The 15894-nt window shown below is 41.0% G+C and overlaps 2 protein-coding genes across 3 annotated transcripts in view; one reads left to right on the forward strand and one right to left on the reverse strand.

Annotated features, from left to right (window-relative positions):
• Window positions 1–12308, reverse strand: part of LOC124641486 (low-density lipoprotein receptor-related protein 1-like) — a gene marked incomplete at its 3' end in the record, with an annotated part of 31057 nt that extends 18749 nt beyond the window's left edge. The window contains exons 1-5 of the mRNA XM_047179555.1: window positions 11887–12308; window positions 898–1056; window positions 699–821; window positions 364–627; window positions 20–148 (exon numbers count right to left, since the gene is read on the reverse strand). Coding sequence (XP_047035511.1) covers window positions 20–148; window positions 364–627; window positions 699–821; window positions 898–1056; window positions 11887–11962 — 751 coding nt within the window. The remainder of the gene's footprint in view (window positions 1–19; window positions 149–363; window positions 628–698; window positions 822–897; window positions 1057–11886) is intronic.
• A 556-nt stretch (window positions 12309–12864) lies between these two features.
• LOC124641566 (NADH dehydrogenase [ubiquinone] 1 beta subcomplex subunit 3) lies at window positions 12865–15494 on the forward strand. 2 transcript variants are annotated; one of them, XM_047179666.1, is made up of 3 exons: window positions 12865–13026; window positions 13221–13357; window positions 15277–15494. In XM_047179666.1, exons 2-3 carry the CDS (start codon window positions 13221–13223, stop codon window positions 15437–15439), a joined length of 300 nt encoding a protein of 99 aa, XP_047035622.1. In that variant the 5' UTR covers window positions 12865–13026; the 3' UTR covers window positions 15440–15494. The 2 variants fall into 2 exon arrangements, with proteins under 2 accessions (XP_047035622.1, XP_047035623.1); XM_047179667.1 differs by having other exon boundaries at window positions 13026–13142.
• Window positions 15495–15894: the final 400 nt, after the last annotated feature.

The raw sequence follows: 15894 nt of genomic DNA on the forward strand, positions 1-15894 counted from the left end.
CGGGCGGGCGCACACTCACCGTTGATGGGCAGGCAGTCGCGGCGGTCGGCGTGCAGGCGGTAGCCGGCCGCGCAGGCGCACTCGTACGAGCCGCGCGTGTTGCTGCAGCGCTGCGCGCACGCGTCCTCCCACGCGCACTCGTCCGTGTCTGCAACACGCGAGACTGCCCTAAGTAAGCAAATCCACTTAAATACCGGATTATTACCAAGTTTATTTAGCTTTATGTCAATTTATAGTTCAATATTGTATCACCTCATGGCTCGGAGAATCAAAGACAATCATTCTCCCTATAATGAGCACAAGACTTAGCCCTATTCCTCCCACACCGATGCGTTTTGAGTCCACTTTGAATATTTAGCTCACCAACACAGAGTCCAGCGGCGTCTGGCTCGAAGCCCGGCTGGCAGTAGCAGGCGAGGCCGGCGTGCGTGGGCCGGCAGCCCAGCTCGCAGCGCAGCGCACCGCAGTCCCCCGCCGTGAAGTTGTCACAGATGTCCCACTCGTCGCTGGCGTCGGGGCACTGCCGCTCGCCGTCGCAGAACTGGCTGACGGGCACGCACGTGAACTGCCCCTCCACGGGCGTGACGCAGCGCGCGCTGTTGCCGCGGCACTTGAAGTCCTTCTGACCTGCGCACCGGCGAACATGTCCGTCAATAGGCAGCTGCGGGTGCGGGCGGCACCACTGCTCGCTCACGTACACATGTAGGGGTCCTCGTCGGAGGCGTCGTGGGCGCCGCAGTCCGGCTCGCCGTCACAGCGCCAGCTCGGCGCCAGGCAGAAGTTGCTGACGGCGCAGCGGAACTCGTCGCCGCGACATGAAGCTGCAAGGGGCAGCACTCATGTACATAGGAATGATGGAATGAAATGAACAAAAAGAGGGGTCGTCGGAAAGGTTACGATTGGGGTTGGTGCAGTTGAGCTCGTCGGAGGCATCGGCGCAGTGCGCGCGGCCGTCGCAGCGCCACGCCGGCGGCAGGCAGCGCAGCTGGTCGGCGCACGCGAACTGCGGCGCGGCGCAGGGCGCGGGCGAGCCGCTCTCCTCGTCCGCCGCCGGCCCTGCGCACACACTGCCTCCTTAATAAAATGCTCCCACGCGCTCGCAGCATGTCACTCTGGACATACCGTTTTTAATGTTTCGATAATGTTGCGATGAACTATCCTTATATTATAAACAAAAAGTCTGTAATGTATAAACCCAAAAACCATTCAACCGATTTAATATATAATTTAACATATTTTTCAATGTTGGAAAGCTACACTCTTCACGAGTAACATATTTTAGGCTATATTTTATCCCGGCACGGGCAATAGCCCCACGGGATTCGCGTGAAACCGCGGGAAAACGGCTAGTCGATTACATAAAAATTTCACCGTTTTCAAACACTCATCCTTGACTACGATTTATTATTGTAATATAGCAAATATTCATTAAGAACTTCGGCACCCTGTCTTTCCTCCCTGCAGGAGTTACCCTGTCGCAAGGCCGGCTAGTGAACAGTTTTCATTACAACGCGTTTGGATAAATAAAACTGTAATTTATTAAGAACTGGCTTTACACGGCTTACAACTCGATTGGGAATGAAGAGTGAAGTCATCTGCGTAATGAAGACATTCTGTGAATCTTGCATTGCAGCAGATGGTAAGTCAATTTACACACGCGACGTAAAGGGGCAGAAAGTTCTTCGAAAACCATAACACCCGGAATATTGTCTGGCTCTATCGAACTTGAATATTTTCATTAGTTAATACCATATGGAACATAATCAAGAGTAAAAAAATTGTATATAATTGTTGTTGGAATAATTGTGGAGACTATTTAGACATTCTGCAATTAATTGTGGTGATAAACATAGGTCCGTAAGGCACTTAAATGGAGTGTTATCTATTTGATAGTGAAATAAAATGAGTATTATAATGGAACAGCGGCGTTAACGTCTGCTGTCACAAACAAGAAAAGGTTATCGGTCCGCGGTCGCCGGCTGCGCGGTGCACGAGCCGCTCTCGCTCTGCTCATCTGCTGCCAGTTGCTACTCTTATGTCATTTTTATCATAACTTTAAAATCGCGTTCTAAGATTTCGTTTGGTGGATTGGTTAGAAACCATAAATAATAAGTAATACGTGGTCTGCAAGGGGAGCAGAGCGGGAGCCCCTGCGCACTCACGACGCTCATTGGTGCGGTGAATGAAGAGTGACACGTGAGAGCGCACGCGCGCCCCAGCCCGCATCGTGCCGCACTGACCGGCTTACTGCTCATCACAGACAATAACATCCTCACTCTATCAGAACACCGTATCTCCCAATTGACAGAAAAGTCACAATCCCTAAGAGTGAGAAGAGCGAGTCCGTATTAAAACACCAAGGATAACGAATCTTACCTAGGCTCTGGACAACGGTCCCATTCTTATAACGAGCGATGACAGGCCGACGCGCAATGTTCCATACGTTACGTAAAAACACTAAAAAGCACGTAAAAAAACTATTCTTCTCCGTGTGAGAGGAGGCTTGTGCCCAGCAGTGGGACGATAAAAAAGGCTGTAACAGGTGCATCGGCCTGGAAGTCTGAGTATAGTACTTAGATGCAGATACGTTTATTTCGCCACTGACTTCTAGATCGCTTGACTCAAGTGAACGTTCAGTTCAATTAATGCTTCACTTTTATTTCACTCCCATGTACTTAGGACGTGTGACTAAAAGACGACGATCAAAAAAAAATTGAAGTTCGTGTCATTTAATGACAGTCGGGAAACCAATTTTGTTACGTCTTTTGGCAGTCGGCATTGTTAGAGGCCACTTCAGTTGATCTGTGCGAGCCTGGTGCTTCCCGGCTCGAGCCAGCCCAAGTACGAGTCGCATGCAAGAATGGGCCACGGCTAGACTCTACCACAATGCCTACATAAATAATAATTAAACCAATGTTATTTAATGAAATGCAATTGGTTGGCAAGTCACACATGAGATACTTGAGTCGGTGTAACCAGAGAAGATGCGGTATACAACACGATACGAGAGGTTCGTTGCGCCTAGGGTAACCATGAAAGAATTCCAAAAGTCCGGAGAAAAGATGGGATGGAAGATTTTTTAGGGGTTGTGTTTTTGCAGACGACGGATGACGGGGAGCGACCTCGCGGGTATAGCGAGTGCTCCAGGGAGAGTAGAGAGTATTGTCCTTGGGAACATTTCTATCCTACTAACATTTTAAATACGAAAGTTCGTTTGTTTGCCGATCATTATGAAACTTAGTACACAAATTCTTGGTAGTACTAGAAAGAACATAGGATACCTACTTTTATTTAATAATAAAAAATGCGAGCGAAGCCGCGGTTTAAAGTCGAGTAGTGTCATTATCTCCCGAGCCTTTTCCCAACTTTATTGGGGTTGGCTTCCAGTCTAACCGGATGCGGCTGAGTAACAGTGTTTTACAAGGAGCGACTACCTGTCTGACCTCCTCAATCCAGTTACCCGGGCAACCCAATAGCCCTTGGTTAGACTGGTGTCAGAATTACCGGCTTCTGACTGCCCTTAACGACTGCCAAGGATGTTCAATGACAATTAAAATTGTCTCAAAAGGGCTTCGTGTTGGCTTGGGCCCCACGATCACTTCCGAAAATCCGAAAATTTCTATAGTCCTGTGGTCTGAGGGATACATACAAATCTCGTTGTCTCAAACTGCCTCGTTGGTCTAGCTGTCGCAAGTGCGGCTGCTGAGCACGAGGTCTCGGCTTAGATTCCCGAAATCGCTTTGTGAGTTTTAGAAGACTCTCACAAAGCAGCCCGGACCCTGGAAGTTGGTGACAAATGCACTCGTGCGTCGGAGAGCATGTCAAATGTCGGTCCTGCGCCGTCGTCAACTGTCAACAAGATAAGCTTTACAATATTGTAATATGTTTTTTTTATTTATGTTGGTTATGTTTTTTCCGATTATGGCAAGACGCTATTAATAAAATCGCGATTTCAACGGCGTCACACAACGCACGGCCAAAACGAAAATACCAGGATCGCATAAATCAGATGAGTAATATACCAATCAACGAGTGTCCATGGAACTGCCCACCGTGTACTAGGACCGCATAACTTACAGGAGTATAGCAGTCAAGAGTGTCAGGATTTTACGTTTTTTTCCTAATTGTAGATAAACATACCAATTTACACCATGTCGATGAATTGTATTTTATGTATGTGAACCAATGTTTTGAAAATCCCGGTATAACTTATTTATATATAAAATCAGGTAATAAAACAGAAGCCTTTTATTTTCCAGAAAGAGAAAATATATAGAAGGGGCAAAGTATGGTCCGGTTTCTATTGTTTTGTGTAAGTAACTATTTACTATTATCGGTATTAGCAAAAAAACATGTGGTGTAAATGCATTATCAGTGTATGTGACTTGTGACCAAAACTTAAGCACATAGGTATTCATAAATAAAATAAATATATTTTCTCAATTGTGTATGGATAGTAAAGCACTGGTACTCAGCTACATCCGGATAGACTGGAAGCCGACCCCAACACAGTTTGGGAAAAAGGCTCGGAGGAAGAAGTGTATGGATAGTAAGAACAAGAAGTTTAAGAAGATAATTGACTGAAACGTTCTGTTTAACCGAACAAGGACCAATTTAAAAGAAAAACTGCAGTGTGTACAACACAACTGCAGACTTCATTCAAATTATTTTTGTTAATTAAATTTTATATTTATGAATATTTTTATGTATACAATCTCTTTGCTAGTTATGGGCCCCTGGTACTTTTGTTACCGGTACAAAAAGTATCAAGTCACATTTTCGTTGTCTTCACCTGTGTTTTAATGTAAATTTTATTATATTTATATGAGAGCTATTAAAACCTTTACCTACATTGAAGTTTTTCATTTAAAATTTCTTCTAACACTTTTATTTCTGACGGTACTCTGATACGTGAAATTTTACGCGGGTGACGAATCGGCACTCAAAATTTAAATATTAAATTAGTTATTTTGCTCGAATGACCAATCGGGATTTGGTGTATGGAAAAAATAGTTGGTGACCAATCGGTACTAATGACAAATTGGGAATAACTCCTTACATACACATAATAAACTAGACTGTGTGCTGGAAGTAAAGCGTAATTGTGTACGTCAAACTTTTATCCATGCGAGCTTCCAAACATCAGTTTTGCAGCTGAAGTCTTTTTTTTTTTAATCTACTTTGGGGAGAAAGGGTAACACTTATGGTATGTCTGCGCCTTTCTCCTGACTGGTTTTGGGTTGGGGAGGTATTGTGGAGGGGTTTGTGATGTTGTGGGTGGTTTGAGGAGGCATAGGATCTTTCAATTATATATACATAATAAATAAAATTACATATATACATAATATACATATATACATAATACACTCGGGAGCAATAAAATCGCACACTCCGGATTTTAGCAAAAAAAGCTGGATTTTCTTATTATAATTGCTAAAAAATTATTAAATTGCAATGGACACTTAAAGATTATTTCATTACCTTTCCAACGATACCACTGAAGTGCATGTAAGATGCTCAGAAGGATCTTTCAGGAGATAAAATGAAACTTGCATGTAAAGTTGTGATTATTGCATTTAGCGGACAAGACATTGAATTGAAACAAATCAATACATTTTCAATAAAATCTTTATTAATATGGAGTGTTACCCCCTCTAGCTCTAATTACGGCTCTTAGACGGTTTTTCATCGACCGTATTAACTTAATTATGAACTCTTGTGGTATGTGAACTATGAAGAAGAGTGGAACGGTTTCCACTCTTCTTCAATGGCTGATTGCAGCGCTTGGAGATGTGTGGGAGCTGGACTTCTTGCTCGAACACGCCTTTTCAGCTCATCCCATACATGCTCGATAGGATTGAGATCCAGCGGCGGCCCTAGCCATTGCGAGGCTACGTGCGGCAGGTCTATGCGAGGCCCTTTGTCCTACGTGAAAAGTATGTGTTGCGAGAGTAAGCTGGGGCCCGATTCTCCTAAGTTAATAATGTCAAAATCGAATAGACATCGAATCGCAATATGATCGCAATAGCAGTTTTAACCATATCGGGCATTCTGCTACTATTAATATAAGACCAATCGTATTCCAACGACATTCGATTGGTTTGCGATTGGTCTGCTATTTTGGTGATTTTGGTGTATACGGTAGTTTGCTCTTCAATCATATTACAATCGTAAATCATTTGCAGACAAAATGATTCATTATTGAATGACAGAAAAGGATAAAAACTTTTATTTCAAAGAAAAAATAGTGGAATGCCACATACGCTTCAATCGTAATCGAGTCGTGATTGAATCGCAGTCGAATGTGAATCGTATGTCGCTTAAGTAAAATTAGGAGAATCGGGCCCCAGGTGTTTTGATTTAGCTAAACGCCATGTTTGAGAAGAAATGCTCGAGTTAAACAAATTAATAAAATTTTATTTTTACTACAGTTTATATTTAAAGAATCACAAAATTAACAAATATTAAAATGATCTGATGCTTGCGACTTTTCTTAAGACTAAAATCTTTAATTAAAGCAGAATAATCGAATGAATGAGCAACGTCATTTTCGATCGAAAGAATAGCAAGGGCTGAAAGTCGATCTTGTGTCATCGAATTCCTTAAACACCTTTTAATAATTTTAAGCCTCGAAAAACTGCTTTTTAGATATTATTATTTTATTATTCGAATTCTCAAGACTATTTCGGTAGTGGGATACATTTCAGTTAAATTATTTTCTTATATATACTTCAGCACCGAGATATTATTCAGCTCTTCGTATAACTGATTCAGGACCGTCTCTAGCTCATGTAGCGCCCGGGTGCAATCATGACCCAAGCGCCCCCTATGTATACTATACAATTCAAGAATACATGAACGACAAAATAAATATTAGTCATACATAAACAATATGTATACATACTACAATACACTAAAATAGCTAATATCTAAATAATTTCCTAATATATATTTATACAAATATAAAGAAATATAATATATAATTTTAATTGTAAATTAACTATTCCTATTATACCTAATGTTTAAAACTACCGCCATAATAATTTAGAATTAGTTTTAAGTATTTTAAATGTACTGGCATTAAATGCCAAATGTTGCTGTGCCCTAACAGGGTCCACAAATGTACGTAGCTGTAAGCTTTTGTAACACCATGTGAAACTTGTGGAACGCAATAAATGATATGAATATGAATATGTATTGAAAGGTTCGAACGTCGTAAATAAGAAAGTTCATACGGAAACTAGGACTTATTTTTTTGTTAATCCTAAAAAAGGATGAAAAAAATAAAAGAAGCGGAAAGTATAGCACCCGCGAGCGTAGCGAGCGCAAAATTTTTTGAGCTTTGGGTCACCAAAGCACCAAAACTTGTATAATAACAGTGTAAGGTGAAGTCGCGAGCGTAGCGAGCGCGAAAATTTTTGAGTTTTGGGGCATAAAAGTACTCTAATTAAGTTAGAAGGAAAAGTGGGTACTGCCAAGTGAACAGCCGCGAGCGTAGCGAGCGCGAATTTTTTAAATTGTTTAAGGACTCTCAAATTAATCTCGGAATTAAGCACAAATAAAAAGAATCCGTAACTGGATCGAGAGCCAGTTGTATTTGTTACTTTGGTGTTCCAACTTTTTGTTAAATTGAGGACTCAAAAAGTAAACGCTGAATCAATTAAAAATTAAGAAAAAATGCACATTTTTTTTTCTTGGACCAGATATATATTTTTAACTATATTTTTTTTTATATTAGTTTGGCTTGTAGCGCGAGGCCCCCCCAAGCGCGAGGCCCTGTGCGATGGCACAGTTCGCACACCCCTAGGGCCGCCACTGTTGAGATCAGGACTACGAGCTGGCCACTCCATCACGTTAATACTGACGTCTTCCAAGTTATCGCGAACTGTCCTAGCAACATGTGGCCTGGCATTATCATGCATAAGTAGGAATTCTTCCCCCATAAGCCACGAAATCGGCCTAACATGATGTTCGAGGACTTCTTCCACGTATCGCTGGGCTGTTAATCCTCTCGATCTAGGGCCAGTATTGGCCCCAGTAATGAAGACAATGTCGGTTTTGGAATCGAGCATTATGCCACCCCAAAACATACACGATCCACCGCCATAAGCGACACGTTCGCTAATGCACCATTGTGAAAATCGCTCTGATGACCTTCTATAGACTCTTGAGCGTCCATCGTGGCCGTGTAAAGTCATTCTACACTCATCGGAAAACATAACTGCCCTCCACTGATCGAACGTCCAATTTAAATGCTCTCGGGCAAATTGAAGCCGGGCTTGTCGGTGGGCTGTGGTCAATTTCGGACCATTTGCGGGTCGATGTGCAGTCAACCCCGCTTCAGACAATCGTCTTCTGACTGTCCACCGACTTATGCTGACATTGCGTACTTCTCGAAGCTGCTTTCCTAGCTCAACCGCGTTCAGCTGTCGATTTCGCAAAGATCTTGTCACTAGAAAGCGGTCATCACGGTCTGATGTAGTACGATGGCGGCCTGATCCTGGTCGCCGAATAGCCTCCAGTTTCTCGAAACCTCTGGTATACACGTCGAACTGAATATCGACTTAAATTCAACTGTCGAGCGACTTGACTTTGATTTTGCCCAGTTTCCAACAAGGCTATAACTTGAGCAGCCTCTGCAGGTGTCGTGTCCATGTTTTTCAAAGTTTTCCGTATGTATTCACAAGAGGGGTTATCACGTTAGAACTCAGTGCACAAATTATTTAAAAAAACCTTTAACTGACCCTTTTATACCTGCGAGAAGGGGCGCAAGTAGTGCCTACCTGAAACGAGTTAATTCGAGGAATTTTGTTGTTTTGATGTTTTTGCGCGTAACTTCCAGGAAAATGAATTTCTTTTTACATGATATTTTAAACAAAGTGTGTATTTTTATTAAAAATACCTTTCATTTACTTACGAGTTTTAAGAATATCCACTGTTTTTGGTCAAAATCTAGGGAGTGCGATTTTATTGCTCTCAAGTGTATATATAATACATATATACATAATAAATAAAATTTAAAACTAAATTTACGGATATGGTACAGAAGTAGAATCGGCGGTTACAAATGGGCTAGTTGTTGTTGTTAAACCGCTTGAGCTGCCTGACAATCTGAAAAATGTGATTGTGCATGGTGTCCATAGCTTCTGGCGTCAGCTGGGCTAAGTCGTGCAGCTGAAGTCTAGGAAAGAAGCGATTGGCTGACTAGTACACAAATGTTGTTGTAGGCAGAGGGAGCGGCGCGAGTGCCGCGAGCTGGCAGGTAATTACAACGGACGCAGCGCCGCGCCGGCCAGACCGGTTCGCCAATTTTTTGTGTTACGTCGTCTCTCGCACGCCTCGCGTCAACTACATTAAATAGATATATCTTAATATATTTTTCATCCCACCATCTCGGAAAGAGTAGTTTTACCCTTTGATATCTGAGCGCAAAAGCCGTTTTTATCCTCTAGAGCGGCAAAGTGATTTGAATTTAGATCATCGTGTACAATACTCCATTTGTAACAATCTCGATGAGACTTTTCAAACAAATATATATTAAACAAATAAAATACTGCTTAAAATAATTATTAAATGAATTAAGTAATTTTTATTATTGTTTTTACACAGATTTTTAACCTCGTTTCATTTTTAAACGGAGTTTTAAAATAAATGAACTTTAATAGGTACTTCTTTTTAATTTGATACTCATATGTGCGCGCCATTTTGTTTCAAATTTCCTCGATGAGGTGGGATGAAAAGTTACGTGTTGCACTCGAGTGCAAAGATTTTTCACCTTGTGCTCTTTTGATTCCCTCGCTATCGCTCAGGATTCTAATTATTGAAACACTCGCTACGCTCGTGTTTCAATTTTAGAATCCTTCGCTTGCTCGGTCATCAAAATTGAGCCCGCGGTTAAAAAGCAACTTTGCACTCTTGTATAACAAATAACTATTTCATCCCACCGTCTCGGAAAGAGTAGTTTTACCCTTTGATATCTGAGCGCAAAAGCCGTTTTTATCCTCTAGAGCGGCAAAGTGATTTGAATTTAGAACATCGTGTGCAATACTCCATTTGTGACAATCTTGAAAATATTTTTCAAACAGATACATATTAAACAAATAAAATACTGTTTAAAATAATTAATTAATTAATTAAGTAATTTCATTTTTAAACTGAGTTTTGAAATAAATGAACTTTAATAGGTACCTACTTCTTTTTAATTGATACTCATATGTGCGCGCCATTTTTTTTTTTTGAGTTTAGAAATTTCCTCGATGAGGTGGGATGAAAAGTTACGTGTTGCACTCGAGTGCAAAGATTTTTCACCTTGTGCTCTTTTGAACAACTTTGCACTCTTGTATAACAAATTACTATGTTTATGTCCTTTGACATGATCTGAGAACTCTCCTTCCAAACATAGTTTGTGTCACCAATGCGCAGACGGCCCATAGGTCTCCGTGAAGCACACAGTCGAGGTGAGCCTGGGAACAGCACCGCCGTGTGTCCTCGTGGTCAATCGTGTTGTATCTTCGTTGTTATTTGTTTGTCAGAGACATACTTATAGAAATACAATATACGTGTCCATTATTTTAGGGCATTTAGGGTTATCTAAAAGACGGACTAATTAATTTCTATCATTCGCCATGCCTGCCAATAGGCTGCGACCTCTCGCGGCCGTGGTTCAAGCCTTCGTCCGAAGCGAGAGGAAATGGAATGCCGTCGGTTACTTCTGCGCATCAGTCATGCTAAGAGAAGGAGGCGGCGGAGCGATACAGAATTCGTTCATCTCATCCAAGCCAGTGGACGTGAAAGACACCACGGGCACCGGGTAACGAGGGACGCCTCCCGGTAGTCCCGGTTACCGTAGGCGTGGGTCTATTCGGTGGCTCATCGTTCTACCCCGCTCTTAAGAGACGGCAGCGCAAATTCTGTAACCGAAATTATCTACCTACATTCTTCTATCCTACGATCCAACACACTCCACAATAATATAACAATCTTAGAGCAAATAAAGTTAGAGCTTAGAGAGGTGCGCTTGAGGTAGGCGCAGGCGCTTATATGCTAGCCTGCCACCGCTGTCTAGTCCCGATCTTTCGTCAGCAATCGAACCGAACATCGGTCGTTGTCGCCTAATAGTCGGTAAACTGACACTCGACCAAACTTTGGCTGTACTTAACGCAACTTAATTTCGGCATAGCGGGTTTAAAGACCATGTTGGCTAAGGGGTCTGGACATCGGCGGCGTAACACATACACCTCCGTATTTGGGACGCGGAGCCCTTTACGCTATCCTCCTCAACTGCTGCTAGGATAGAATACAACAACTTGTGGTTGTCACATTTTCACGACACAGGCAATCTGGTCGAACTTTATAAAGCTGACACAGTTCTGTCTTCAGTAAATCTGCAGCCCATAAATTAAATCTTAAGTGTTGCATTGGTTCAACTACTTGTAAGCACGACGATTGCCAAAATGAATAACTAATGCACGTTTCAGCTGAGTCCGGGATAAAAACCGCCAGCATCGATAAGCCCGCTATATCCCAAATTATTTCACTGAATAGGATTTATTCTTTCAAGACTAACGAAAACTATTCATAAAAGTGAAGCCAGTAGGCACTGTAGCGCGTAGCGCGCTCGGTACCGGGATATTCGGGATATTTTAATTAAAAATCATAAAAACATTTAACTTTGTTTATTTTTGTCGATTGGAAAACGAAGTGACAATTTCAGTGTAAAAACCTAATCCTATTATTTGCATAGGACACATTTAAATAGTTGTCCAGCTAGGAACAAAATATAATAAATAAAACCTATGGACTAAGAAGTTTTTAATTGGTCTACAGTACGTAATGGGGGCGAGGGCCAGTTTTAGACTTGCAGTTGATGGCCGTGGCAGCACGTACCTGCGCTCGAGGCGGAGGTCGCCGAGCCGAGCAGCGCCAGCAGCAGCGCCGCCGGCCAGCCGGTCCCGGCCGCCATCCTTTGTGTTCACGCGCGCATATGCAGTACCGATAACACGACCATACCTTATAAACCTACCGCCTACACGCTAATTATTACCACTGGATTATGGGAAATCTTGAGATCTAGGTATCTGTTTACTCTCGACGCTAAATGCATTTACATATCAATGCATTATAGAAATTACATAAACTTTTCACTTTTTCGTCTGAAGACCTTGATTTAAATCATAACTTTTGTCCTATGAAACCGGTCTAATCCACGGTGAAGTTTAGTGATTATGTATTTTTTTATTAGAAACAATAATATTCGATAACACTTAGCAGCGCCGCGATGCCGCAGGCAATTCCATTCACCGCACGCACAGACTACTATAGATAATAATAACAAACAAACACAAAACCGTCAACCAATGGTCAACCCAGAGAGTATATAATCTATTCTATTCTATTTTTGTATATGGCAATCCGTGTCGATGTCAATTTCGACGATTCTGCCAATGACAAGTGGGATGAGAAGCAAGAAGTGCTTTTAATTAAAATAAAATTTAAAAAAATATATATATATATATTGGAGTATATAATCACTACGGGTTAACCATTGGGGTTAACCAACGCAACAACAGATAAAAAATAGTCTATGATCCAGTGTTGCCAGTTCATCAGTTATCCATCATTGCGTGATTATCGACTCGCCGCCGCCCGCCGGCTTTACCAGTTTTGTCATCATTAAGTGACAAAAGCTTTGAAAAGTTTGAATAAGACTGAGTAATCGCGCTTCGCCTTTAGTTGCACATTCGCTTAGCCTAGTAACAGAACTATCGAAACGACTCACTCGCTTCTTGTTGTCCTATCATTTGTTTCTCGCTCATCATTGGTGGTCGCACTACTGCCGCTGATTACTATACTAGTTATTTCGTTATTACTGGCTGCCTAGAGTTTTCATATGTCCTGGCGAGTAAAATAAAGACACATGTACATCGTATGACAATGACATTTTGTTAGTGTCATGTTATTGTCATGTCGATCTGCTGTCGATGAAATATCGTATTGAATAAATAGAGAGTATTTCAGGATTAAAAGGTACTCAGCTTACTGTAATGAAAACAACTTCAATAATAATAGTTTCTCATATTAATTTTGAGCAAATAATTCTTTTGCGAAATGCCTAAAATCTTCATAATTATTAAATTGTTAAGGTTATGCCACAACAAGCTAGCTAGACAATTATGTAATGCTATCTAAGTTAAATTTAATTTGTTGTTATGTTGTTAAAGATGGGAGGACACGGTCACGGACACGGACCTCCGTACACTGTGCCGAACTACCAACAGTTCAACATCAAAGGCATCCCTCAGCTGGAAGAGCTTGAAAAAGCTCTTGCAAAGAAAGGTCTCTGTGACCCTTGGATCAGGTGAGAACAATACATGATAATACGAAAATATTTAGGATAATTTTACTTTTCATTCAGACCAATGATGAGTCGCTACAATCAAAAGAATTACTGTTTTTTTTACACTGGTTAAACAAATCCTTAAACATGCCATGCTATGTTTTTTCTAAATGAGCTGGTTCTGTTGTAATGAAAGATGCTTTATAATGTATTACCTCACTAAGTGGCACAACTGTTTTCATTTTAATCATGTTTTATACAATGGAACATAAACATATTGTCCATGCCACAGAGGACTGCAGTCAAATTTTCCAAAACAAATGGTGAACATTTAGTCACAGGTAAAAATGAATGACACTAACACCCGCTCATAGATTCGTTACTTGTATGTATTTGATTATATGTATTCATCTGATGCTTCATATTTGTGGTAAAAGGAGATTGGGCAAGAATGTATGAAGTTTGGTCCAAATGTCCACCACGAACGAGACCTATATAATTAAATAGTCCACTTAATTTAGAGTAACTTTTACTAAGAAAGTAAAAAAAAAAACAATGCCAAAAAAAAGTTATAGCCAAAAATGTATTCTTAATTTTCGGTAGTTTTTGTATGTATGTTATCATTATTATTTTTATTTTATTCCACTTCCATTTCCGCACTTTATCTAAAACTAAGATGAGTCTGACACATTTGCATATAAACAGCTAAACAGCCCATTTTTTTATGCCCAATGGATGTACGAATCACTAACCAATTGAGGCGCCAGAAGTGCTTGAATATACTGAGCGGTGCCTGGATCTAAGAAAGTTCGATGTAACTGGTGGTGGCTTCTCTCTAATAATGAACAATTCTATTTTGTCAAAAGTTACAGAAAGTACGAAAATCGAACATCACGAAAAGTAATAATGGCGTCCACGGCCGATTTCGGCCACGGCGGCTGTTCTCATTTAAGGAGATCAGCCAGCTGCGCAGGACATATTATAGTGCACGAGCATTTGCGCAGACACAGGTACACTCACTATTCCTTCACTCTCATAACCCGATGGGACGGCAATCCGACACGACTGAAAAGAGATCAGGCGCAGGACCGACATTTACGTGCTCTCCGATGCACGGATGAATGAACACCAACTTCCAGACTACGGGCTGCTTTGTGAAAGCTTAAGAAAACCCACAAAGCGATTTCGGCCCGACCCGGGAATCGAACCCGAGACCTCGAGCACAGCAGCCGCGCCTGTGACCACTAGACCAACGAGGCAGTCTTCACGAAAAGTATTGAAAAAATGAAATAAGAAAAATCTATAAAATGTTTTATTTGATTTTGCTATAACTTTTTTCTGGTATTATATTTTTTTTTTACTTTCACAACAAAAAATGTTCTATATTTAACGGGCTATCTAGCCATATAGGTCTCGTTCGAGGTGGACATTTGGACCGGATTCGCCCATTGTCCTTTGTTTATAAACAGGCATGTTGCCAAGTTGCTTTAGTTACAATTTACTGGCAGCCTGCATGGTTGTTAAGCACTATAATAAGTACTTGTTTTAAACAACTTTCTTGTTGCTATTAATAACGTTATTCAATTGTTGTTCAACAAAAGTTTACCATGAATATTGGGCTTTACCTACTTATTACTAAACTAGCCGTTTTCCTGCAGTTTTACCCACGTCCCGTGGTAACTACTGCCCGTACCAGAATAAAATATAGCCTATGTTACTTGTGGATAATGTAGCTTTCGAAAGGTGAAAGAATTTTTAAAAATGGTCCAGTAGTTTTTGAGCCTATTCATTACAACCAAACAAACAAAGTTTTCCTCTTTATAATATTAGTATAGATAGTCATAATATTTTCATTTGGTTATATAAACCAATGATGTCTGGTATTTCAGGGATGCACATGTTCTGGAAGTGATTTTATACACAATGTATACATATTTCAGAAATGAAGCCTGGAGGTACCACCCTGGGTTTGGCACTCGCTGGGCTCGTGCCAACAAAACGTTCTTCCGTGGGCTGCCCCTAGGCTTCGTCCTGGCGGTGATCACGGTGGGCGTGAGCAAGATGTTGGGCGGCGGCGACGCGCACGCGCACGACGAGCACTGACCTGTTGCGCCCTATGCTAGTGTTTTTGTTTAATATATTTCATGTTGTTAGTGAACCTTGTTATCATTTCTACATACATAGTTAAAGCAGGCTATGTCGGATGAGGATTATAGTTTATAGTCATTATATATTATAGTCATTACGGTTATTCATCGGACAGAGTTTCTGAGCTTAGTGTGTTCAATGTCTACTTTTACCCCTTTAGTGTTGAAATGTTGTAAAATCCGTTATTAGTGGATCTGCACCCTGTACTGTCAAGGAACCAACTTGCTAAGTTTCAGTTTGTAGATGTTAATTTCTGAGATTTTGTGATTATTCAGTGAGTAGTCTATATATAAATCACCACCAAGTTTTTATAGTCATTGAATCATGCCAGACAGAACGGCCGGACCGATCCGTGCGGGCACAAGTGAAAACTTGAACATTAACATTGTACATTCTTGATATTTGGAAAT

This window comes from Helicoverpa zea, chromosome 22, assembly GCF_022581195.2.
Source record: "Helicoverpa zea isolate HzStark_Cry1AcR chromosome 22, ilHelZeax1.1, whole genome shotgun sequence".
Lineage (NCBI taxonomy): Eukaryota > Metazoa > Arthropoda > Insecta > Lepidoptera > Noctuidae > Helicoverpa > Helicoverpa zea.

Coding starts and splice junctions, on each gene's coding strand:
- LOC124641566 (XM_047179666.1), top strand. CDS start 13,221: ATGGGAGGACACGGTCACGGACACGGACCTCCGTACACTGTGCCGAAC. Junction 13,358..15,276: donor CTCTGTGACCCTTGGATCAG/GTGAGAACAATA, acceptor TACATATTTCAG/AAATGAAGCCTGGAGGTACC.